The 26022-nt window shown below is 43.9% G+C and overlaps 1 protein-coding gene across 1 annotated transcript in view; it reads right to left on the bottom strand.

The window, feature by feature from the left end:
* The window catches only part of RAPGEF4 (Rap guanine nucleotide exchange factor 4), a 464996-nt gene that overhangs the window by 21194 nt on the left and 417780 nt on the right, over window positions 1–26022 (bottom strand). The window contains exons 25-29 of the mRNA XM_029605798.1: window positions 24457–24582; window positions 13968–14146; window positions 10484–10574; window positions 10085–10135; window positions 6633–6720 (exon numbers count right to left, since the gene is read on the bottom strand). Of these exons, the coding sequence (XP_029461658.1) occupies window positions 6633–6720; window positions 10085–10135; window positions 10484–10574; window positions 13968–14146; window positions 24457–24582 (535 nt within the window). The remainder of the gene's footprint in view (window positions 1–6632; window positions 6721–10084; window positions 10136–10483; window positions 10575–13967; window positions 14147–24456; window positions 24583–26022) is intronic.

Here is a 26022-nt window from a genome sequence, read left to right as displayed (position 1 = left end):
CGCTACGGGGCTGGGCTCCCGTAGCGGCCTTGCACCGTCGGGGTCGGGTTTTCTCTTCACCGCTACGGGGATGGGCTCCCGTAGTGGCCTTGCACCGTCGGGGTCGGGTTTTCTCTTCACCGCTACGGGGATGGGCTCCCGTAGCGGCCTTGCACCGTCGGGGTCGGGTTTTCTCTTCACCGCTACGGGGATGGGCTCCCGTAGCGGCCTTGCACCGTCGGGGTCGGGTTTTCTCTTCACCGCTACGGGGATGGGCTCCCGTAGCGGCCTTGCACCGTCGGGGTCGGGTTTTCTCTTCACCGCTACGGGGATGGGCTCCCGTAGCGGCCTTGCACCGTCGGGGTCGGGTTTTCTCTTCACCGCTACGGGGATGGCTCCCGTAGCGGCCTTGCACCGTCGGGGTCGGGTTTTCTCTTCACCGCTACGGGGCTGGGCTCCCGTAGCGGCCTTGCACCGTCGGGGTCGGGTTTTCTCTTCACCGCTACGGGGATGGGCTCCCGTAGTGGCCTGCACCGTCGGGGTCGGGTTTTCTCTTCACCGCTACGGGGATGGGCTCCCGTAGCGGCCTTGCACCGTCGGGGTCGGGTTTTCTCTTCACCGCTACGGGGATGGGCTCCCGTAGCGGCCTTGCACCGTCGGGGTCGGGTTTTCTCTTCACCGCTACGGGGATGGGCTCCCGTAGCGGCCTTGCACCGTCGGGGTCGGGTTTTCTCTTCACCGCTACGGGGATGGGCTCCCGTAGCGGCCTTGCACCGTCGGGGTCGGGTTTTCTCTTCACCGCTACGGGGCTGGGCGCCCGTAGCGGCCTTGCACCGTCGGGGTCGGGTTTTCTCTTCACCGCTACGGGGCTGGGCTCCCGTAGCGGCCTTGCACCGTCGGGGTCGGGTTTTCTCTTCACCGCTACGGGGATGGGCTCCCGTAGTGGCCTTGCACCGTCGGGTCGGGTTTTCTCTTCACCGCTACGGGGATGGGCTCCCGTAGCGGCCTTGCACCGTCGGGGTCGGGTTTTCTCTTCACCGCTACGGGGATGGGCTCCCGTAGCGGCCTTGCACCGTCGGGGTCGGGTTTTCTCTTCACCGCTACGGGGATGGGCTCCCGTAGCGGCCTTTGCACCGTCGGGGTCGGGTTTTCTCTTCACCGCTACGGGGATGGGCTCCCGTAGCGGCCTTGCACCGTCGGGGGCGGGTTTTTCTCTTCACCGCTACGGGGATGGGCTCCCGTAGCGGCCTTGCACCGTCGGGGTCCTACACTGCTATTCCTCCCACCCCACTCCCGGACAGTGCCATGCCTGCCTCACCGGCCAATCAAAGGCTTCCTCCCTTCTTCCTACTACCACTGGCAGGTGGCAGGGAGGAGGCTTCCGATTGGCCTGCGCGGGGGAAGGCAAAATGAAGGAGGCTTCCCATTGGGCAGTGGGGGTAGGAAGAAAGGAAGCTTTCAATTGGACCGCGGGGGCTGGAAAAAGGGAGAAGGAAAGTACAATGGGGCAGTGGGACACCAGGAGACGCGACACACCTGGCGGTGTTTGGCGACACACTAGTGTGTCGCGACACACCGGTTGAGAAGCGCTGCCCTAGAGGATGGTGAATTATCTTCAAAGGGTACTGATGATACAGTTACCCACAAGGATAAACTTGCCTCCCTTATTTTTCAGGTGGCCATTTCTCTTAGAAAATCAGACTCTAAGTGGAGAAAGTCTTCAGTGGAATCCTATTCTCCAGGATGTTCAAGAGCCTATTAAGGCTTTTCCTCTGAATTCTGAGGTGGACAGAATACTTCTTTTAGAATAGGAATCCCTGGAGTCTGGTCTCAAAGGTGTTAAAGTTTTAAATACATTTTCCCTTATGTCACCATGTGCAATCCAGAGATTTTTTTTTAAATGCTACAAGTTGATGCATTGATTTCTGCAGTATCCTAAAAGACAACTATCCTGGTAGAGGGAGCTGATGTAGTTGATACCTTGTATAGCCTGATTAGAATTACTTCATGGTCTTCTGTGGCTGCCAGGAGAACTTTATGGCTTCAACATAGGTTGGCTGATGCATCATCCAAAATCTCCTCCTTTCTCAAGAAAGTTGTCAAGATTACATTACCTTGTTAAATGGTCTTGGAATTGTGGCAGGATCAAAAGGAAAGAGTCTGAACTGAAAGTGCTTCTTCAAAATGCAGAAACAGAGAAATCCTTGGTCTTCCTGAATGAGAATATGGAAGTAAACTTCAGAGAGATCTAAAGAGCAATGAAACTCTCTGTGACGGATAAGGAATAAGAATTGGGAGACAGGTGAGTTAGTCAAGCCAGGCCTAGGTCTCCAGGAGGAAAGCAGCTCCTGTAGAATAACACTGTCCAAACACTGAGCTGTAACAAAGCTGTGAGTACTGAGAGAAGTGGTACTAAACTATGAGTAATGAGAGTACACTGTTTTGAAGTCTAACAGTTTACTGTTGTTTTCTTTAATTGAAGCTGTAAAATAAAGATAGAAGTGCTTTTAACAGGCTGGAGTTAGACTAAATTTGTGCCTCCAGGTCTGAGGGATTTCCCTCTAAAGGAAAATTATTGTTTGATGATCTAGACAAGCTGGTTGAGAAGCCTGGTGAAGTTAAGCAACAAAGACTTCCAAAGGATAAGGTTTAATATTATTTCATGGCTAACAGAGGCCATGGTCAATTTAGGGACTCCAGGAAGTATAGACCAGGAAAGCAGTCATCTTCCTAATCATTTAGATTTAAAGGAAGCGAGAAAGACCAGAGCAGAATCATCTGGTTCCATGGATTTTTTTCTGTTCTTAACTATAAAATTCCTCTCCATGCAAATACCTATGGGTGGTAGTCTTTTTTTTACCAGGAGCAGATCCACATAGCTTCCAATCAATGGGGTTTGGATGTGATTCAAGTTCTCTACTTTAGTTTCTGAAGCCTTATGCTGTGCATGTCACCTGTCAAAAAGGTAGTAGTTCAGGCTACCATCAAAGCTTTAGCTCCTCCAAACAGTAATTCCTATTCCACTTGAAGGCAAAGGTCATGGTTGATATTGTATTTACTTTTTGGTTCCAAAGAAGAATGGAAGCTTCAGACTCATTCTCAGTCTTAAGCGAATGAGCAATTGTCTTTATGTCTCCCATTTTTAAATGGAGACCCTCAGATCGGTCTTAGTGGCAATACAGAAGGGAGAATGTGGGTCCAAGCGTTGATCCCTCAGACCTGGAGGCACAAATTTAGTCTAACGCCAGCCTGTTAAAAGCACTTCTATCTTTATTTTACAGCTTCATTCAAAGAAAACAGTAAATTGTTAAGACTTCAAAGCAGTGTACTCTCATTTCTCATAGTTTAGTACCGCTTCTCTCAGTACTCACAGCTTTGTTGCAGCTCAGTGTTTGGACAGAGTTATTCTACAGGAGCTGTCTTCTTCCTGGAGACCTAGGCCTGGTTTGACAAACCCACCTGTCTCCCAATTCTTATTCCTTATCTGTTGGACCCCTCCCACAGAGCCCTCTCTCTCAAAAGGAATTAAGGTGGACCAGGTATCTAGTCTGGCCCTGCACAAGTTTAAGGGGAAAAATAGGGGCACTCCGTCACAGAGAGTTTCTTTGCTCTTTAGATCTCTCTGAAGTTTATTTCCATATTCTCATTCAGGAAGACCAAAGATTTCTCTGTTTCTGCATTTTGGAAGAAGCACTTTCAGTTCAGACCCTTTCCTTTTGATCCTGCCACAATTCCAAGACCATTTACCAAAGTAATGGTAATCCTGACAGCTTTCTTGAGAAAGGAGGAGATTTTGGTCCATCCTTATTTAGAGAATTGGTTAATCATATTCAAGTCCTGCTAGGACAGCCTCACAGTTTCTAAAAGAGTAGTACAAGCTGAGAAATCTTGGGCTAGATAATCAACTTTATAACATGTAAGTTAGCCTTCTCAGTCTTTGGAGTGTCTAGGAGACCTTATCAATACCAGGGTGGGTAAAGTTTTTCTAACTTAGGAAAGAATATACAAAATCATCAGCCAAATGCAGAAATTTCTCTCTTAGACAGCACCCAGAGCTAAGGATTACCTACAACTATTAGGGACCTTGTCAGCTACTTTGGATCTCATGCTGTGGACCAGCACTCACATACACCCTCTACAGTTTTCTCTGCTTTCTCAATGGTCCTCTCACATACAAGATTACAAAGTATGACCTCCCCTTCAGAAATTAATAAAGTGGAGCCTCTTTGGTTGTCCATTTTTCTTAAACTTACAGAAGGCAATGAGTTTGGAATCTTCTTCCCTGGTGTTTCTAACAAATACAGCTTGATAGGTTGGGGTGCCCACTGCCAGGATTAAATAGCTCAGGGACTTAGGAGTAAATGTGAAGCCTCATGGTCCCTCAACAGGCTGGAAACCAGAGCCATCAGGTTAGTGTTGATTCACTTCCTGCCAATTGTGAAGGAAAAGGCAATTGAATCCTTTCTGACAATGTCACTGCAGTGGTTTATATCAATAAGTAGGGAGGCACCTAAAGCCAAGGGGGTGGCTAAAGAGGCAAGTGTGATTTTTTGGTGGGTGGAACAGTATCTACATCTCACATTGCAGGACTGGACAACGTTCAGACCAATTTTCTCATCAGAAACAGACAAAGCCCCAGAGAGTGAAAACTCAGTCAGAAGTTTTTCCAGAAGATAATAAATAGCTGGCGTCTTCCTCACTTGGATTTTATTATGACTCGCAAAAATGCTAACGTTCCCCTTCAACTGGCCTAAAGAATACAGCTGCACAGGAATAGATGAATTACAAAGGAACATAGTAAACAGTGGGAAAAGAAGACTCAAGTGGTCCATCCAGTCTGCCCAGTAAATTTGTTTGTAGGGTACCAACTGCCACTCTGTGCAGGTTACACCCATACCTTCTGTTAAGGATAGTAACTGCTGCTCTGTACAGGTTACCCTAATTAATAAGGTTACCTCTTTTATTCATTTTCATCTTTAGCCATTGGGGATCCCCACCGGCCAAGGCTGGCTCTAGTCCAGGGTGGCCTCTGAGAATAGAGAATCACCCTTTGGTGAAAATCTAAGTAGCTCTGGATTATCCAAAAAGACTATGGTAAGTAGATCTACTAAGGTTAAAGGTCAATTTTCTGATACACATTCTCGAGGACCAAGGGCTCTTAATTCAGGATCTGATTATCATGGAAGATCCAGTTCAATTTTATCTTAAGGCCTAGCTCTTGAAAGGTCATGGTAATGCAGAAAAAGATATTCTTACTCTGTAGTTTCAATTTGATTGAAAGTCCAGAAGAACTCCACTTTGCTGACATATTTTTTTGTCTGGCATCTGTTGTGGCAAGGAACAGTCTTATTTTGCATTGGCGCGTAGATATTTTTAATGTCTGACCTTTTTCCAGAGAGGACTAGCAAAAGGTTTGGCTTTAAACTCTCTAAAGATGCAAGTTGAAGCTATTTCATGATATAGGGCGGAGTCTAGGGAGTTTCTATTGCTACTCATCCTGACGTATCTCATTTCCTCCAGGGAGTTAAACATGTGTGACCTTCTTTCAGACCTGTGATCCCTCACTGGGACCTTAATCTGATCCACAGAGTTTTAGTAGGTCTGACATTCAAACCTCTTAAGAGAGCTTCTCTAAAAAATCTGATCTTGAAGACAATTTTTCTGGTCATTATTTGTATCTGCAGACAGACCTCTGAGCCCAAAATTTGTTGTACAGATCATTTTCTTGTTTTTTCTTTGGATTCAATTTCTTTTTGTCTAGAGGACAACCAGAGGTTTGCTTGATCTTTTACCTTTTCTTGTTCCTTCTCATTAACCAAAAGAATTTTGGATGGTGTTTTCTTGAAGGAGGATATTTTTTAAATGTTGTATTTCATATTATTTAGTCATTTGTTAGTTTTTTATCCATCATGGCTTTGACATAAAAATACTGGCTTTTCCACCATGGTATCAACCAGTGATGATATACAAGAAAAAGGTATGTCCTCTTTCTCCTTCTACTAGTAAGAGGAGTAAACCCATGCATCTGGACTGGAGAAGCAGGATTCAAGGAAAGGAAATGATCAGGTAAATTAGATTTCTCCATTTTTTTCTCCAGATTTTCATTCATTGAAAGGCCAATTTTAAAAGGCCTGTGTCGTAAAAATCAGGAGTTATGTGTGTGGCCGGGTCCTGTGTGTGCTGTGCGCATTTTCCAAAGGGCCCGGCCATGCGCGTAACTCCCAATACATGCTGAAGCGCCGTGCCTCAAGAAAAGGGTGGGCCGGGAGGGGCAAGGGCAGGGGGTGGGCCGGGACAGCACCATTAGTTATGTCCCAGGGAAGCACGCACCGGCAGCTGGCTGGAGCATGGATTCTGCTGCTGCTCCAAAGGAGCAGCAAGGTAAATAACAAACAAAAAAATCTTATAGCTAGGAAGGGGTTAGGGGTCAGGGAGGAGGGAACTGGGGAAGCCCTACTCACATCATCGTACGTTGCTTTTTAAAATTTCACCCCCCCCTGCGCGCGGAGGCCACCCACTCGTACATGCCTGTGTGGACATTAGAATCTGGTGCAATGCGCTGGAAACGTATTTTATAACATGCGCGCCCATGTAAAATCAGCTCCTACGTTTCTACAAGTCTGCATTAGAGGTATTGTTAATTTCTAAGTTACCTTTTATGAGTAACGGTGTAAAGGGAATGATAGGAGGGTCCAATTTGGCTACAGTAAGTCTATATGCTCTGTGATTTCTTGATGGATCCTTAAAGAAAACAAACAAATCAGACATTTATTAATACTAATTAACTATTTTAATTAGTCTATTCTAAACTAAAACGCCATGCAGGATAGAAATTATTGACTTAAAAATTGCATCAATGAAAATTCAGGTTAGTAATTGTGAAGTACTTTCTCGCTAGGGATATGCTTTCGTTTCATCTTGAAAACCAAACGAAAGAAAAATGAACACTATTTTGTTCATTTTCATTTCATTTTGACTGAGCAGCCATTAGTCCCAGCCCAGGCCCCCTATAGACCCCATTGAGAAAACAGCACCAGTGCCCCAAAATTTAAAAATTGAAGCTCCCTTGCACCCATATTACTCCATCCTTGGGGTGCATATGTCAGAATGTAAAAAAGGTGCTTGCGAACCCCAAGGCTGGTGTCACTTCATTCTATGGACGTACCTCCACATCTCTCTCTGTACAACAAAATCATGCCAGTCTCAGGAACTGAGGGTGCCATTTTTGAATGCTGACCTGGTGGGGCAGGAGTGATTGGAGATCACTCCTGCTTTATAAGAGAGGAATGGGGGTGTGGGACCTGAAATTTTAAATTTTGGGGTGCCAGTGCTGGGGGGTTTTTTATGGGGAGAGGGAGGGCGTCAGCCCCACAGTTTATTTTATTCTTTTATTTTGCATTCTTTTTTTTATTTTGTATCAAATGAAACACACAACAAACAAATCAAAAAACGGAAATTAAAAAAAATGTACGTGCACAACACTAAACTGTAGTAAAGCACTCGCATAAATTAACGAGAGAGGTGTTGGAGTCTCTGTTATTAAAAGTTTTCAGATCAGATCAGATACAAATCTGTCTAGGACAGTTTAGGTAGAGTGGATCTTTCACAAGTTTAATTTCTTCTATATATCAACTCTTGAAGATAGACATAAGATCTCTTGCAGAAGAGATGTGAACATATCCCTTATTGAGAAAAACTGAAACAGATCTAAACATTCTGTAACATGCACATTAATGATGGAACAATGCTACGTTTGGTAGCTAATGCTTTGAATCAGTGCTAAAGACAGAATGGCCAGGAAGGCAACCATGTCCATATGTGTGGCACTGTCTGCTATCAGACAAATTACATCTAAGTGATTACTAGGGGTGTGCATTCGTTCCCTACGAATTGGTAATCTGCAAAGTATAGGGCCATATTCGTTGTATTCGTGGGGAAGCGAAACGTATCACGATTTCCCATGAATACAACGAATCTTTGCCGAATTATTCGGCCGTCTAAAGGAGCCAATTTAAACAAATCCCCCACCCTCCTGACCCCCCCAAGACTTACCAAAACTCCCTGGTGGACCAGCGGGGGGGGCCCGGGAGCCATCTCCTGCACTCACACCCTCGGCTGCCGGTATTCAAAATGGCGCCAATAGCCTTTGACCTACTATGTCACAGGGGCTACAGGTGCCATTGGTCAGCCCCTGTCACATGGTAGGAGCAATGGATGGCCGGCGCCATCTTGTGCTCCTACCTATCGGTGCCATTTTGAATACTGGCAGCCGACAGCCTTTGCCCTCACTATGTCACAGGGGCTGACAGTCCCCCAAGACTTGCCAAAAGTCCCTGGTGGTCCAGCAGGGGTCCAGGAGCGATCTCCTGCACTCGGGCCGTCGGCTGCCAGTAATCAAAATGGCGCCGATAGCCTTTGACCTTCTATATCACAGGGGCTACTGGTGCCATTGGTCAGCCCCTGTCACATAGTAGAAGCACAAGATGGCGCCGGCCATCCATTGCTCCTACCATGTGACAGGGCTGACCAATGGCACCGGTAGCCCCTGTGATATAGAAGGTCAAAGGCTATCGGCGCCATTTTGAATACCGGCAGCCGAGGGTGTGAGTGCAGGAGATGGCTCCCGGGCCCCCTGCTGGACCTCCAGGGAGTTTTGGTAACTCTTGGGGGGGTCAGGAGGGTTGTAGTTAATTTAATTTTAGCCGGGAAATGAATAAGAATTAACGTATAAACGTATCGGGGCCCCCCTTGCCGAATGCAACGTATCTGCCCCCCGACGAATACAAATTCCGAATACAATGTATGGCGTCCCTCTGCACATCCCTAGCGATTACTATTTACCCTAGAAGCTTTTTTTCTAGGATTACCAGTGAAAGGGGTATAGCCCCTCAAGAACAAGTTAATTATCCTTAAGTCGGTCATGGCAAGAATAGAAGCAGCGACAAAATAAAAGAGGGCTTCCAACTTTAATTTGAACAACTTGGTTTATCAGGATATAGGACATTCCCTCCATGGGAAAATTACTTTGGGAAAACGCAAACTTGAGCACAAATACCACAAGATTTGAATGACATTCCTGAATTTCATGAAAGATGGGTATGGTGTACCTGCCAGATTAGCCTTCTTTAATACACACTACTTGTACAGATAAAACTTTTCTGATAGGGTTCACTGCAAATGAGCATTGCAACAAAACAATGTCCTCTGCCTATGTTTGATAGATGGGATGGATTATTTGGGGGAATCAGACAGGGATGGTAACTTTTAAACCGGCGCGTGTGTGCACATTTGCATGCGCACACTGACCTGCGCCCAGACATATGCGCATTTTATAAAATAGCCTGGCCTTGCACACATCACAAAACCCGCTTCTGCCGTGCAAAGTGGGGAATTTTAGAATCGGCACACGCTGACACCATATTCCCATTTTTAACAGTTCATCCCCAGGTCACCCAGTTAAGAGAGAGGCCCTCCAACCCCCCTGGTTTGATAGCCTTCATTTCCCCCAGGTAGCCTTGACCCTTAAAACCATGAATATCTGCTCAGTTTTCTTTACATTTTAACTTACAAGGCATCCATAGCAGAAGTAAAATTACGATTGAGGGGGCCTCGGTGCGCACCGGGTCGCATCAGTATTTACATACGCATCTTAGGTTCATGCCTCGAAATGCCCATGCCCTGCCCAGACCATGCCTGCCCCTTTTTGTAACATTTCGAGATGTGCGCACTGTGGGAGATATGCAAGTGTGTTTGCAGCTTTTAAAATCCACTCAGTGCACGCGAGCTCAACTTCCTTGCGTATCCCCTAATTAATACATGTATTGGGATTTAAAATTCACCTTTAAGTTAGCAGGTTTGTCTTCCTACTATAGAAAGGTGTTTGCTATGACTTGACTGTATTGAGAATGCTAGGCTTGAAATTGTAACTCTCCTGATATTTTTTTAAATATTGAAAATTCATTTTCAATTTTTTTATTATAGAAAGAAAAAGAAGGGGTTTTAAGTCAGACAAGAAACTGTAATTACTTTCTTAATAAAAATAAATCAATGCAGAATCTGTGATTATCTATAGAACTTCATATATGATATACATGCAGTTGCTTACCATTAAGCTTTCAAATTCTGCATAGATCTTTTTGAACTTGCTTGGTAGTTTCTGTTGTGACACATAAAAGAACCAAAATCCTGTCACATTTGCTGTGTGTAGAATGACAATCTATATACATATTTATAGAGTAAAGTAACATCTGTAAGTCTGGAGAAGCCATGCTCTTGTCATTTACAAAAATGAGGTCATTGTGAATGTTTATTTTTACCTGAAAAACACTGATTTTTATATGCTTTGCTATTTATTAAGTAACATCACAATGTTAATTCTTGTAGATTTCCAGGAAATTGTGCTAGCTAGTAGAAAGGTTAATGCTAAAAATTCTTTGAACAAGGTTGTGTTTATCAAACATACAATACTGTAACCAATTTTGAGTTGAATGGCAGCGACACCTACCTCCCATGTTAGACAGAGACGGCTCACAGCAACATTACTTAGACCCATAACAATGGCAAAAAATGAATTCAGATTTTTGTATTCCTTACAGCTGAAACAGAAGAGTCAAAAGGATTGACTAGTTTGTAATCAATATACGTCAGCTAATCAAATCAGTACTGCTGCTTTTGTCTCATTACTCATAACACTAAAAGCTCAGCCCTCTGGGGTGATTAAGATGCTCTTGCTGGTCTACGGCTGGACTTAGTTACCCTTGAGTGCTGGTGGCAGGTCAACCCAGGACAAAAAAATATCATTTGTACAATGCACATGTTACCCTGCTGCCGCCTCACATAAACAGAAGATTCAAACACAGGTCTCCTGTGCCACAGCTGAGAGAAAGTGCTGTGACCTACAGAGAGATGTTAAGATAGCAGTACTAGCAAAACTATTTTTAGATAATTTAGTAGGCAGTTAAGGCAAACAAAATCATTACACACCACATTTTTTTTTTAATTCCTAGTTCATTTCTGAGGAGCTACTAGTGTTTCAAGATGTTTGAAAGCTTTTCTGCTAGGGCACTCCCCCATTATGAATGTAATTAAATTGGGTTCTGCTGTGCTAATTCCCATGATATCCCTATGCAGCCCTAGAAACACATAATATGATGGCAGATAATGAGCCTTATATAATAACTCACGGAAGTCTTTGAGATGGACTATTTGCATAATATGCAGATAAATACTGCAGCAACTTCCATGCAAAAATGTTAGCAAGAAATTTGTTAGGTTTTTTTTCCAAAAATCTTATCTACGCCTCTCTAAGAATAGCAAAGTTCCACATGAAATTTTTTTTTTGCAAAATTTTGGGAATGAAATTTTGCTGATGCAGAATCACTAATGAGCTGATTTGCAGGATTTTAAAGCTCATTATCCAATTTTGCATAAGTTTTGCGAACAGTTCTCCAAATGCAAAATTTTACGTTAAACCATAAATAGTGCACAAAAAATTTTGCAAACATGATTACACAGGCTATTTGCCATTTTAATGCGCACAAATAACATTTGGAAAACCATTTACACCATAGTATGTAAGCCTCAAAGACAGCAATGCCAATCTGGTTTGCCCATTTTTATTCTGTTGCAATAATGCAGAGCCTATCTGATCTCTAGTTATAGCCCTACATCCTTGTTAATAATCAGTACTTTTCCTATGGTTTCTTGAAATTCAAAATTATTTTGGCCTCCAGCGTCCCCACTAAGAGGCTGCTCCACATATCCATTGCCCAATTTAAGCATGGGGATTTGTATGCTTGTCTAACCAGAGAATAAGGATGTGTTAATTCATTTTCAAAACTAAAGAAAACTACTGAAATGTTTTTTGTTTTTCAATTCATATCACCACTATTAAAAACAGCCTCCCAAACACTGGGTAGCCCCCATGAACTCCCCTTAGCTTACATGATCTGCAGTTGCTCCTTACCCACTGGTGCTGTATTTTAAAATGATGCCAGTTAACTTGAGGCTGGCACCATTTTGATGCATGGTTTGTATTTCAAAATGACACCAGTCTTAGGTCAGCTATCACCATTTTACAACAGCGCTAGTGGGGATAGGAGTGACTGGATATTGCTTCTACTCCCAGGGGAGTAGCATTGCAGGTAAGTTAAGGGAAAGGCAGGGGCAGAGGGAGATTGCTTGAGGTCTGGTTTTAAACCAAGCAGACAAGTTTTGGTTTTAGTGCATGCTATTTTAGAATAGCATGCACTAAAATAAAAAAAAAGAATGTTAAAAATTCCCTCGCCCCAACCAATGAAACAAACCATATACCCATGCAGCATATCCCTATCAGAGAAGAGGCGACAGACTGACTGGACCGACTCTCTACTGCTCACAGTCAGGAACATCAGTGAACCAAAATTGTTCAAGCGGGCAATAAAAACATTTTTATTTAAACAAGCATTTGAGATCGTAGATTAGCTTCCTCAGTTTCCATCTATCAGCAACATATCATTCATGTGAGGCTCCCTGTGGCTGATATCCCTTTCCATCCAGATATCAGTTATTGTCAGTCTGTTAGGTCTTTTTTATTTTTTATACTATTTTTACTGTTTTTATTTTATGATTGTATAACTGGCTTTGTAACCCACCCTGAACATTCTGGAGGGCACAGGATATAAATCATTTCAAAGAAATAATTAACTGGTGGAAATATTTCCTTATGTTTCCCTTGGAGCATTTTATCTCCCTTCTCCTGTAGGGTATACATAGTTATATCCTTAAATCTCACTCTATAGGGCTTATGGGCCAGGCTCTGCACTATCTTGGTAGCTCTTCTGTAATGACCTGTGGCAGCACAAACATCTCATAAAAGAAGTCTGGGAAAGGATTTTAAAAGCAAGGGAACTGGTCATAATAATAATAAAAAAAAGGTGGATACCCAAAATATAAGAAATGAAATACACAGAAGCAAAATAAAAGAACGAGGAGTAAGATCAAAAGAAAACGCAGCGGAACCAAGAATCAGACAAGCTGATATTTTGAAAAACCTTAACTGGTTCTGCTGTCACAGTTCTCACTAAAGAGCCAGCAGTCTCTTAACAAATCTTCGAGCTCTGCCAGTTCTGCATTTGTTTTAATAAATTTGTTCTTCAGAATTCACCACAGGATCCCCAGCAGTAAAATACACATTTAACAATGTAGTTATAGCTTTCTAGAGGCTCTAGAAACACAAAAGTAAACAAGGGTTATTTAAGTTGATATTAACGTTATTCACAGAGTAAGCCCTTGACATGGGCATATGTAACTAGCTTAGCATCCCTCTCCCCACCCACAGCTTCATTGGCTGCAGTGTGGTCTCATGGTAACATTAAAGACCCTACAGTTGTTTTGTAATGTTAATAGAGGTGAGGACTAATTAAAATAATAAAACAATTAAGCATTCCCAGGCTTCCTGCTGTCCATGTGAGCCCTGATGTAAACCTTTATTTTGCAAGAGGGAGAAGGGAGGTTATTTCTATGTCCTGCTGCTTCAAAAACTACAAGCTGTAGGGGGAAAAAACACCTTTAGCATTTTTAAATGGCTGATGCCAAAGAAGAAATACTTCCAAGGCAGAAAAACAAAATTTCCATCAGCAGGATCCAATGGAAAAGCAACAGGACTTCAGCTGCAGGTTGCTCTCCAACGTGCAGCCTGCTGTGGCCAGAAAGTGGGTCTGAACAGGGAAGATACATTATTGTATTCAGAAAAAATCATTTTGCTTTCATGTATATTGCACTATTTGGAAATGAAGTCTATGTGTTAATTACCGAGGGTCAGATGTACTAAGTTTTTTTTTTTTTTTTATCATAGGCAGAAAATGGGGGGGACTACTCTTTAATATATTTGGTCCCAAATTCAAATCAGCCTTCTTTGAGTTAATATGAACTACTGCTCTTGGCACAGCACTGTCAAAAAAAGATTTCAAACTTTCATTGTTCATATACTGCCCCAAACGGGTACTTACTGGGTTGCTATCTTAATAAATTTCTTTAGTAGCTGGACACGCTTGCTCAGCTGGGAGCAAAGGCAAATCTCCGTTACCACCCAGAACTGAATTTCATTAAACCTTCTCAAAAACAGGTCTAGGTTTGCTGTGGTCTTTTTAAAATTGTGCCGTCCAAATGTATGGTACACCAGTTCCAGCTAAAAAGGCAAAAAAAAAAAAAAATGCTTGTTATAAATTTGTTTTAAAGTTCCCTAAGTAGCCAAGTATAAAGCATTTTGCATGGAAAGTCAGAAGAGGACGGCGCTTAATTGCTGGAGCCTGCTGCAAAAGATACATGAACAAAGAATGCTACAATACTGTCAGTAAGACATATCAATATAATTCAGTATATGCTCAAGGCTAGTTTTACAAAAAAAATCCTCTGTTTACCATAGATTTTCTATTGGATTATGGTTAGCACAAACAAAGTTCATTGAGTTCTCTTTCCTGTGAAATTCATAGCTTTGGAACTTAGAAATAAGTATTCCCAAAACACAGCCAAATATCCCTCCCCCAGGCAAACCCATATCTTTTTTTGCAGCAGCAGCATGAGAAAAAATGATGGTCAAATAATTTTCATATATCCACAGTCATTTACTCGGCTTGGGAGTTTTGCAAACCTGAGGACACTGACAGCACAAACCAACTCAAAGCAGCGGTGAAACTATTTGTAAAATTAACTAATATGAAAGAAACCAACCAAATCAGCAAGTTATCCAGCACTCTCATTTCAATTAAAATAAGTGACGACTGAGCTACCCAACTAGATTTGCTTGTATGAAAATGATCCCCCATGGACAGGTAAATATCTAGGTTCAGTAGCCGGGTGTATTTACCCATGACAAAAAAAATGCTTTCCAGGGTGGTGAGAGACCAAGGCCATGGATAAGTTGGTGGAGATAATCTACACACGTGTTTTGCTCCTGTTCTTCCACCTAAAATAAAGCATGTACAAAGTACATGGGTACATTAATGCCTGTGCAGGCAATTTTCTAACTTGAAAATTCGCTATAAAGTACATGGGTACAAAAGCACCGCACCGATTTTTGTACTGTACTACAAGCCACCATCTTCTCGAAAATTGACTACTCTTAACGCCCTCCTCCTAGGTCTTCCCAAAAACACCATTCACCCACTCCAAATTCTTCAAAATGCTGCTGCGTGTATCCTCACTAACACCTGGAGAAATGAACACATATCACCCGTCCTCAAGGAATTACACTGGCTCCCTATTGCTTCCCGTATCCAATACAAGACCCTCTCCATCATCCACAAAGCATTCTACATAATCCCGACATGAACTGGTTCAATGACTCCATACTATTCCACACCACCTCAAGACCGACCAGAAATCAATTCCAGGCCACTCTACATACCCCTGCTCCCAAACTCACTAACCTTGCAACCACAAAAGCTCGTGCGCTTTCCATAGCCGGTCCCGCTCTATGGAACACGATGCCAGTTGTTCTACGCCGAGAACTCTGCCCAAAGAAATTTAAGCAGAAACTAAAGACCTGGCTGTTTAAACAGGCATACACCTAATCCCCCCTCCCCCACCCCTCCACCTATCCTGTCCACACATTCCCCTGCCATGCCTGGCCCTAGTGTATCCACATTTCCTGCCTACTCTGCATTTAGTATGCAAAGTCTACATATCCTCTTACCTTTTGTATGGTCTGAATAACCTGATAACCTCTTACACTGTATATAATTACTTAGCTATCCAGTTACTACTTTGTACTATTTGTCTGTAAAATTCAAACTACTCTGTACATAGTTATCTAACCACCCAGCTTCTAATTGATCGTATTTATACAGTTCTCTGTAAAGCGTGTTAAGCTAAGTTCATGTTGAATGTAAACCGATGTGATACTCCCAATGAATGTCGGTATATAAAAGCGTTAAATAAATAAATAAATAAATAAATAAATATCTTGCACCAAGGCGGCCAATTGAAAATTGCCTGCAAAATGAAAGATTTCTGGCCTGCCTTGCTCAGAGCTGTAGAATGAATTAATTGTCACATTTTTCTATGCATGAACCTTATTATCCATTTTCAAACATGAAAATTCATTTTGGTGACATTTGTTCCCCAAAGAAAAAGGTGGTTTGTCCATGCAATCCATGAGCAAAAAGCCAAAAGCACCCACCCACATGTCTATCTCTACTTGCCTCAGATTTATATTTTTTGAAACACTTTTTCATCCTGACTCCACAGACATCAATGAGGAAAATCCTAGCATCCACTAGTGAGAAAACATGGCATTCCAGGGGAGGAGGGGGGAAGGAAGGGGGAGCAGAGGGAAAGGCCATGTTCCCGGGTGTTAGGTTTTGGGAGGGTGCTGATCGACCTGGATGTCAGCACCAATAATCAAGGTTCCTCCTGTTCCCTGCCTGAGAGGGAGAGAAACATGAGTGGAGGGGCTGGACTAGGAAGCAGAGTAGTTTTCCCTTTCTTTACTCTCCTCTGTCCATTCCAAATTCTCCCCCTCCCTCTTCCCTGCAGGACAATATGGGAGGGGGATCGATAAAGAAGAGAGGGGCTGGATTATAGAGCAGAGTGGGCCTTCTCTTGTATGCTCAGTCTGCTCTAACCTCAGCCCACCACTTCTCCTCTTCCCTGTACTCTGCTTGGGAGGAGAGGAGCTGAAGAAGCAGAAGCCTGTTCTCTTTTGAGTGACATTCCTTGCACCAGCCCTCTGTGCCCATGTCTAGCTGGGGGAGAGTGCTTGGATCATCCATGGAGGGAGAAGATAGAGAGAGAGAGAGAATGTATATATGTGTGTGCCAGTTACAGAGAGGGAGTCTACTTGTTTGTATGTGAGAGAAAGAAAAGATGTGGATCTATGCATGCCTAAGTGGCACTGTAAACCCTCCCCCATGTAGTCCTCAGTACCATCTGAATGAGCTGATGATGCTTCTCTGCTGAGCCCTCCTCTACCATTGTTTCCCCCTCCCCCCCCCTGCCAATCTTTCCTGAGTCTCTTTCATGCTGCAGCCCACTGCCTGTAACTTTCAGCTACGCTGTTGTTTTTCCTCTCCAGCCGCTGGCCACAAACAGAGGAATGGCTCTTGCCGTCAATGTAGCCCTCACCGTTGCCGCCCTGTAGACATACTGTACGGCTGCCCAACTCCCCCGCATCAGCACATCCCCTCTGCATGAGGGAATGGGCAATGCAATGTAATGAGGCCATAACAACATATGAAGGCCCAGGGAAACAATTGGAAAAATTAAAAAAAATAAATAAATGCTTGTTTCCCCCCCAAAGGCCGGAAGTAGAACACTCCTAAATTCCTTTTGTATTATTATGATTTAAGTATTGCTATGAGAATAATGGGGGTTGGGCTCCACAATGGAAGTATTGGCTCCTGGATCTAGGAGACCCAGGGTACACTACTGGCAAAGTGCCATCGACTTAGCAAGCTGCAGCGCCTAAAGAACCCCTGGCATTAAAGATATTGACAGCATAGTGGTTTTTAAGCTAGAATGTCAACAGGAATGGATATCACTACTCATGGGGATACATGATATATCAAGGCTTTCCAAACATTATGGGGTAGATTTTAAAAGGTTGCGCATGGGCGTATATGTGCGCGCGCTACCTGGTGCGCGCAAGTTATAAAATCCAGGGTCGGCATGCGCAAGGGGGTGCACAACTGAGCACCTTGCACGCGCCGAGCCGCGCAGCCTTCCCCCGTTCCCTTCCCCTTAACCTGACCTTCCCACCCCATCCCCTAACCTTCCCCCCCCCAGCCCTACTCTAACCCCCCCAAAATTTGTTTTACCTTTTGCGCCGCTGTGCCGGAGGCCTGACCCAGCCCTCACCCCGCCCCCACCCCTTTTTGCAAGCCCCGGGACTTACACGCGTCCCAGGGCTTTACACGCGTCGCTGGGCCCGGCCCGGCGTGCATAAGGCACGTAAACCCTCCGGCTTTACACACGTAACCCTTTTAAAATCCGGCCCTATATATGGAAATTTGCATATAATCTGGAAACCTAGTTGTGCAAATTTGTATAACGCATATTCATTATGCTCTGGGTTACATACAAGCCAATGGACACATCTGGAGGCCAAACAGTGACTATTGCTACTCTTTTTGCCCCTCTTTAGAGCTAGTGTTTTAAATCATTAAAGATCACAAGATGCTTTTCAGCTGTGTCTAGGCAGCACAAACAAGATACTGGCAATGCATCACCTTGTTGCTGCGTTGGAAACAGTATAAACATATGTAGCATTTGTGCCACATGAATATATGCCAGAGAAATTGAACCCCTGTATTTTTGGCCCAAGTGGTAGTGCCCCAGAGGGTTTAATGTGTTTTATCAAATTAAAACTGAGCCTGAGAATTAGCTAAAAATCAAACACAGATTAATGTCAGCAACAGGATCCCAACAATCTGCAAGGTGCCCAAGTATGCTTGCCTCTGAATCTCCTGGTCTTAAAAGTGCAGACCTTATTTACTATTGTTAGGTCTCATCTTCTTTAGAAAGGTTCCATCTAACAGAGCGCGGCATTAGAAGAAACGCTGGGAGTCCGTAACACTGACCCACTTTGATGGATTGGACTGCCACAGTAAATGTGCCCATGAGAGGAAAGAAGCCTAACGGGAAGAATCCTAAACCTCCAAGAAGGCCAGGAATAGGTAGCACTTTACAACTCCTTGCGTTTTCCAGGGGAGGATAAGTTGTAAAGTATTAACAAAAGCCCCAGGGATCGCTGACTGGCATCTCCCCCATGTCCAGATGCTTAGCACAGCTATCCACTCAATTTTGCCTACTCCTGTAAAGTCTGGCATGTCCTGTCCCCCACCTCTACTGAGAACAGGGTCTGCACACTCAGTTAATGGGTCCTTTGTGTGATTCTCGAGTGAATGAGTCTTCAAAGTTCAGCTGCTATTTACCTCCCTGAGGCCAAAACTGCAGGGGGGTGGTGGGGTGGGTAGAATTGGCTCCTGTTAGTCATTTACTAATAAGCAGGGCCCTGGTCTCCTGTGATTGTGTGGCTATGGTAAAGACTGCAAAATTCGGCACTTGCCACAGAATTGGCCAATCCTGGCCAAATTGCTGTCGGAGATCAGGAAACCTTTCAAAATAAAAGCATTGGTGGTGGTGATGATGGTGCATGTCCCTTCTCCTGCCTACCCGGGAAGAGTAATATTGGTGGCAGTGAAAGGCTCAAGCCAACCTCCCCAACCCTGGGATACCCGGCTCACTCACTCCCTGCCCCACTCATATTCCCTGGCTCCTATGATTATGAAATAGGAGGAGAAAGAGCAGGGCAACCTTGCAGCTCCTTTGGTGCATCCTCCCTCCTCGCCTGCTAGGGACCGAATGACACGCTTTGAGCCCATGTGGTTCAAAGCCTGACGTTCAGGCTCCAGCAAGGGACGGGGAAAAGGGGAGGATGCACTGGAAGAACTGCAAGGCTCTCCTTGTCTTCCTCCTCCTGTTTTGCAATCACAGGAGCTAACAAGGGGGTATGGGTGGGGCAGACAAAGAGTGAACTGAGGATCACGTTATGGGGGGGGGGGGGTGAATGAGGGGTTCATGGGGTGGGAGAGGAGGTAAGGGGCACTTGTGGTGACGGTAGGGAGTGAACTGGGGTGAGGGGGGGGGGAGGGAGTGAACAGGGGTAAATGAAGGTGTTTGTGGGAGGGAGGGTTTGAAGTGTGGCGAGTGGGAGAGAACCAGGTGAGTGAGGTGTTTGTGAGCGGGGAGGAAGTAAAAGAGGGAGCATGAGGGGAAGAAAGGGGATTTGGAAGGGGAATAAGGGAAAGAGAGGAGGGGGTATGATTGGAGGTGGGCTGTGGCTTCCTTCCTTCTCCACCCCATCCCTGATCCTCCCTCCTCCTCACTCCTGATCCCGTTTCCCTCCTCTCATTCCCTTTCCTTACCTTCCCTGAATCCCCCATCCTCTCCTCCCTCTATCCTCCTCCAACCCTTATCTCTCTTCCCTTCTGCCTAACATTCCTTCTTCATTTCCCTCTTCTTTAATTTCCTCTCTTCCCCTCCTTCCTCCCCATTCCCAACCACTAAGATCCCTCTTCTGTAACAAAGAACCAAATAAATTAACTGGACACAGAAATGTCAGAAAACAACTTTATTTTTATACAGTAAAAAAAATAAATAAATCACATTATGTAAATTACAAATATATGTAAAATTGCCACATAATTGCTGCAGAATTTTGGAAAATCTGCCATAGAAATTGCCAACTCTTGCTGCAGAATTTTGAAAAGTCTGCTGCAGGAAACCGAGGGCTCTGCTAATAAGTGATGTGTATAGCATCAAACATGCCAAATGGCAAATGCTAATTCCTTAACGAAAGGGATGACATACAGTTGTGCTCATAAGTTTCCACACCCCTGGAATTTATATGATGTGTAGCTTTTTAAGAAAACATGAATAATCAGACAAAACACATCGGTTATTTTTAGTGTGTTTCAAATTAAACTATTTTATGTATCACAGAATAGCACAATCATTAAACAAACCATAGCAATAAGGGAAATAATAATGTGACCCCCTGTGTGCCACAGAAACAATTGCAGACTGTAATGTGCAGAGAGTGAATTGTAGTTAATATGATTTCTCCCTATGGGACGTCCTAGAGAATGCAAAAGAGCAAGGAAGGTTCCAGACAGTAAAAGGTTATCTTTTGCTCATGAGGTGGTTCTGAATCTCTCGACAGACAGACTAATTCAATCCCTAGGGCAGGGGTGGATTGCAGGAAAATATCAGCCCGGGGGATTTTTTTCAAAACCAGCCCACAGGGTATCTGACTGACTCTCTCGTGCATTTTCCCTGTAGTGCATATTTCCACGGCTCCCAAAAGCAAGCCAAACAGATCTTTGAGAGGTAGATCATGTGACCTAGAGCCTGGCAAAACTGAGCAAAAAATCTCCAACATAAATGTCACATTTCTCCTAAACAGCTAAGTAGTACAGCACACCCTAGACCAGGGGTGAGCAAACAGCTGCAGTCACCGTTCCACCCATGCAATTAGTTGGGCCCCTCACAAGTTTAGTTTTATGGTTCCCCGGGCTCTGTTCTGCTTACTTCCTACTGCTGTTCCTCAAAGGCCCTTGTTTGGTAACTGTTTGATTCAAGTTTCCTGCCATCCCCTGCCATTGATGCAGAGAGTAATGTTAGAGTTGCATCAAAGGTGAGCATAAGGCTTAATGGTTAAGGGTAGTAACCACCGCATCAAGCAAGTTACCCCGATGCTTGTTTACCCAGACTGCACAGATCATTGCCTTGTTAGATGTTGTCTGAATGTAAATCCTGTTTTCCACATTTCCCCATGCCGTTGAAGCAGAGAGCAACGCTATATATGCATTCAAAGTGATGTATCAGGCTTAATTGGTTTAGGGTAGTAACCGCCATAATAAGCAAGCTACCGCCATGCTTATTTGTTTATCCATATTGTGGAGTTCAGTCCTTGTTGGTTGTTGTCTGAATGCAAATCCTCTTTTCCACATTTCCCCTTGTCGGTGAAGCAGAGAGCAATGTTGGAGTTGCATTAACCTTGCGAAGGCTTATTGAGTAAGGGTAGTAATAACCAGCTAGTAGCCTCCACTCCAGTAATCCACCCCCATGGCTCTTCTGTTCATTCCCATCCTCTAGCCTTTATGGATCCACAGTGTTTATCCCATGCCCCTTTGAAATCCTTGACAGTTTTAGTCTTCACCACTTCCTCTGGAAGGGCATTCCAGGCATCCACCACCCTCTCCGTGAAGAAATACTTCCTGACATTGGTTCTGAGTCTTCCTCCCTGGAGCTTCAAGTAGTGACCCCTAGTTCTACTGATTTTTTTGCAACGGAAAAGGTTTGTTGTTGACCATGGATCATTAAAACCTTTCAAGTATTTGAAAGTCTGTATCATATCACCCCTGCTCCTCCTCTCCTCCAGGGTATACATATTTAGGTTCTTCAATCTCTCCTCATAAGTCATTTTATGAAGATCATCCACCTTTTTGGTCACCCTTTTCTGGACCGCCTCCATCCTGTCTCTGTTCCTTTGGAGATGTGGTCTCCAGAACTGAACACAGTACTCCAGGTGAGGCCTCACCAAGGCCCTGAACAAGGGGATCATCACTTCCTTTCTCTTACTAGATATTCCTTTCTCTATGCAGCCCAGCATTCTTCTGGCTTTAGCTATCGCCTTGTCACATTGTTTCGCTGACTTTAGATCGTTAGGCACTATCACCCCAAGGTCTCTCTCCTGCTCCATGCACATCAGCCCTTCACCCCCATTGAATACAGTTCTTTCAGATTTCCACACCTCATATGCATGAATCTGCACTTCTTGGCATTGAATCTCAGCTGCCATATCTTCGACCACTCTTCCAGCTTCCTTAAATCCCGTCTCATTCTCTCCACTCTTTCTGGCGTGTCCACTCTGTTGCAGGTTTTAGTATCATCCGCAAAAAGACAAACCTTACCTTCTATCCCATCCGCAAAGTCGCTCACAAAGATATTGAACAGGACCGGTCCCAACACCGATCCTTGCGGCACTCCGCTTAACACCGCTCTCTCTTCAGAGTAAGTTCCATTTACTATCCCACATTGTTTTCTGTCTGTCAACCAGGCCACCACCTCGGCACTCATTCCTAAGCTTCTCATTTTATTCACAAGCCTCCTGTGCGGGACCGTATCAAAAGCTTTTCTGAAAAACAAGTAGATGACATTGAGCGCTCTTCCTTGATCTAATTCCTTAGTCACCCAGTCAAAAAAGTCAATCAGATTTGTCTGACAGGACCTTCCCCTGGTGAATCCATGCTGCCTCTGGTCCAGCAATTCTTCTGATTGTAGATAGTTCACTATTCTTTCTTTCAGCAGCGACTCCATTACTTTTCCTACCACCAAGGTGAGGCTAACCGGCCTGTAGTTTCCAGCCTCCTCTCTGCTCCCACTCTTGTGAAGCGGGACCACCATCTCTGCTGTTTTGTGGATGTGTGAGCTACAGCAGCTCAGGGAATTTAGTCAAAATTGATAGGAGGATGAAGTCAGTGTATTTATCAGAAAATAATGGAGGAGAATTTGCATTCATCAGCCAGGAAGCTGTGCATGGGGCACCCTTGGACTTTTCAACATGACAATGATCTGAAACATAAGGCCAAGTTGACCCTTCAGCAGCTGCAGAGAAGAAAGTGAAGGTTCTGGAGTGGCCATCACAGTCTCCTGACCTCAACGTCATTGAGCCAATTTGGGAAGAACTCAAAACATGCAGTTCATGCTAGACAACCAAAGAATTTACAGGATCTGGAGGCTTTTTTGCCAAGAGGAATAGGCAGCTTTACCACATGAGAAAATAAAGGGCTTCATTTACAACTATCACAAAAGACTGCAAACCATCATTGATGCAAAAGGGGGCAATACATGATATTAAGAGCTAAGAGTATGCAAACTTTTGAACAGGACCATTTTATTATTTCCTTTATTGCTTTGGTTTGCTTAATGATTGTGCTATTCTGTGATACATAAAATATGTTATTTTTAATGTGTTTCAAATTAAACTATGGGGTAGATTTTCAAAGGGGTACGCGTGTACCACCCGAAAACCTACTCTAAACCCCCCTGCACGCGCTGAGCCTATTTTGCATAGGCTCGGCAGCGCGTGCAAGCCCCGGGACGCGCGTAAGTCCCGGGGCTTGCATGGAGAGGTGTGCCGGGGGGTGTGTCGGGGGCATGGCGGTCGTAACGCGGCGTTTCGGAGGCGTGGCGCAGGTGACGCGATGTTTCGGGGCGGCGCAGCGGGCGTGGTTTTGGCCCGGGGGCGTTCCGGGGCCATGGCCATGCCCTCTGGAACAGCCCCCGGTTCAGGTGATGGCGCACCAGCAGCCTGCTGGCGCGCGCAGATTTACGTCTGCCTCCGGCAGGCGTAAATCCATTGATAAAGGTAGGGGGGGGTTTTAGACAGGGCTGGGGGGTGGGTTAGGTAGAGGAAGGGATGGGAAGGTGAGGGGAGGGCGAAAGAAAGTTCCCTCCGAGGCCGCTCCGATTTCGGAGCGGCCTCGGAGGGAACGGAGGCAGGCTGGTGCGCCTGGTGCGCCTGGTGCGCAAACAAAAGTACGCGCTCGCACAAAATTATAAAATCTACCCCTATGTGTTTTATCTGACCATTCATGTTTTTTGAAAATTCTACACATCTTACAAATTCTGCCAGGGGTATGTAAATTATGAGCACAACTGTAGCTCTAAGAACAATGGTAGAGCTATCAAAGGCTAATTGAAATGAAAAATGCCAAGTGGTTCCTGATAATTTGGCTGAATGCTCAGAATGGCAGCTATCTAACCATAAGAATTACACTTCACAGTTGGCAGTGTGAAAAATTTTATATACCAGAAACTGATTACTGAATTAATATAACTTGGAGAATACTAAAGGCAAGGACAGACAAATGAGATTTTTTTTCTTTCCATATTTTAAAGTCCTGCCATGTTAGTAAGAACTACAGCACATACCTCATGCACACAGCTGAAGAGGTCCCAATCGAGAATTGTCATTTGGTAAGCTAGGTCCTTAGAGCTCATCAGTTCAAAGGTTCCTATACTTCCAGCAGATGGGCCTTCTTGTTCTGAAAGTGGTGTCTATGAAAATATTAAAAATACTGATCAAAACATTTCCAATTCATAACACAATGCTCAGTTATCTATAGAATTATTGATTTTTTATATTAAATATTGAATGCATGCATAATTTAGAATAACTACCTTGCATCTGCTATTATCATTATGCATTTGTATAGGACTGTAAACGTGCTTATCAGGATAAACATAACTCAATTAGAGGGATGGAACAGTTTTGAACTTAATCTGTTTTTTTCTCAGAGAAGATTTTTGCAGTTCATATTGTTCAGTTTATACTGGAAATGTAGCTGTGATAACATTATAAATATGTCTACACATGAGTAAGGTCAGATTAAATGCTGGTACAGACCTAATATAATAGAATCCGCAATTTCTGCAAAATTGTGATTTAAGTAGGGAAATTAAGTAGTTCATTTCTAGCAAATGATGCTGAATACTCAGTAGAGAGTGCTATTCTCTTTGAGTCAGTACAGAATCAATATTTCAGTATGTGCTGGGGGAAGGGAATTCTGAGGTGTAGCATGGTATAGCACCTCTTTTTCAAATGAGATGCTACACCATGGCACTGTCTACCTGATGGGCATTAAGGATCTCATGGTTAGGGCCCTCCCTAAACTATAGGATGAACTATAAGTACAATTTCGGGAAACAGTGAATTAGAAAGGCCCTATGCAAATGTATCATGCATATTCATGGTAGATGTCCTGAAAACCCAACTAGCTGTGATGCCAACAGGACAGGTTTGGGAAATCCTGAAGTAGGGCTCCGAATTTGGAAAAGGCAAGTACTTAAATCTAAAATCCAAATTAACTACTTTTCAGTGTCTTCTAAATCAGCTATTAAATATACATGCCACCCAGGCAGTCATTGATATGCCAATGTAAATAACTGATACAGCCATTGAAAACATTCTTTGATTATTTGTGTAACTGATTATGATGAATTCAGTGCTGATGGAAAGTGAAAACTGAGGTGCTTTATGGATCGTGAGAATCAGTCCTAAACAGTTGCAATGTAAATTTCATCTTAACATTTCTGAAACTATTATACAAAATAACATCTGGAATGAAAGTGGAAACATAAGCCCAATACTCACTCAGTACTGTTTATCTACATTTTGGACTGATTTTAAAGTAAAGTGTATCTGCCTTGATAAAAGAGTCACTTTGTCCTAACCAGTGTGAACAGTCTTAGCAGAATTTTAAATATAAAAATAATCCACCTGAAAATATTTGGTAACATATGGCAAAATGCTTTTCAGAATATATATCTTATATATATCTATATATATATAAAAGGCTTGCGTTGGTCAGTCTGTGGCCACTGGGGGCACTCTGAACAGTGGAAGTTGCACTGCACAAAGACAATATGCACCGTCTACAAAGTCCTATGGGATTGGAAGGCTATACATGGCAGAGGCAACAGAACACTTTTTAGGTT

Source organism: Rhinatrema bivittatum, chromosome 6 (genome assembly GCF_901001135.1).
Source record: "Rhinatrema bivittatum chromosome 6, aRhiBiv1.1, whole genome shotgun sequence".
Classification (NCBI taxonomy): Eukaryota; Metazoa; Chordata; class Amphibia; order Gymnophiona; family Rhinatrematidae; genus Rhinatrema; species Rhinatrema bivittatum.
The sequence above is the reverse complement of the archived record's forward strand: the minus strand, read 5'-3'. Positions and strand labels throughout refer to the sequence as shown.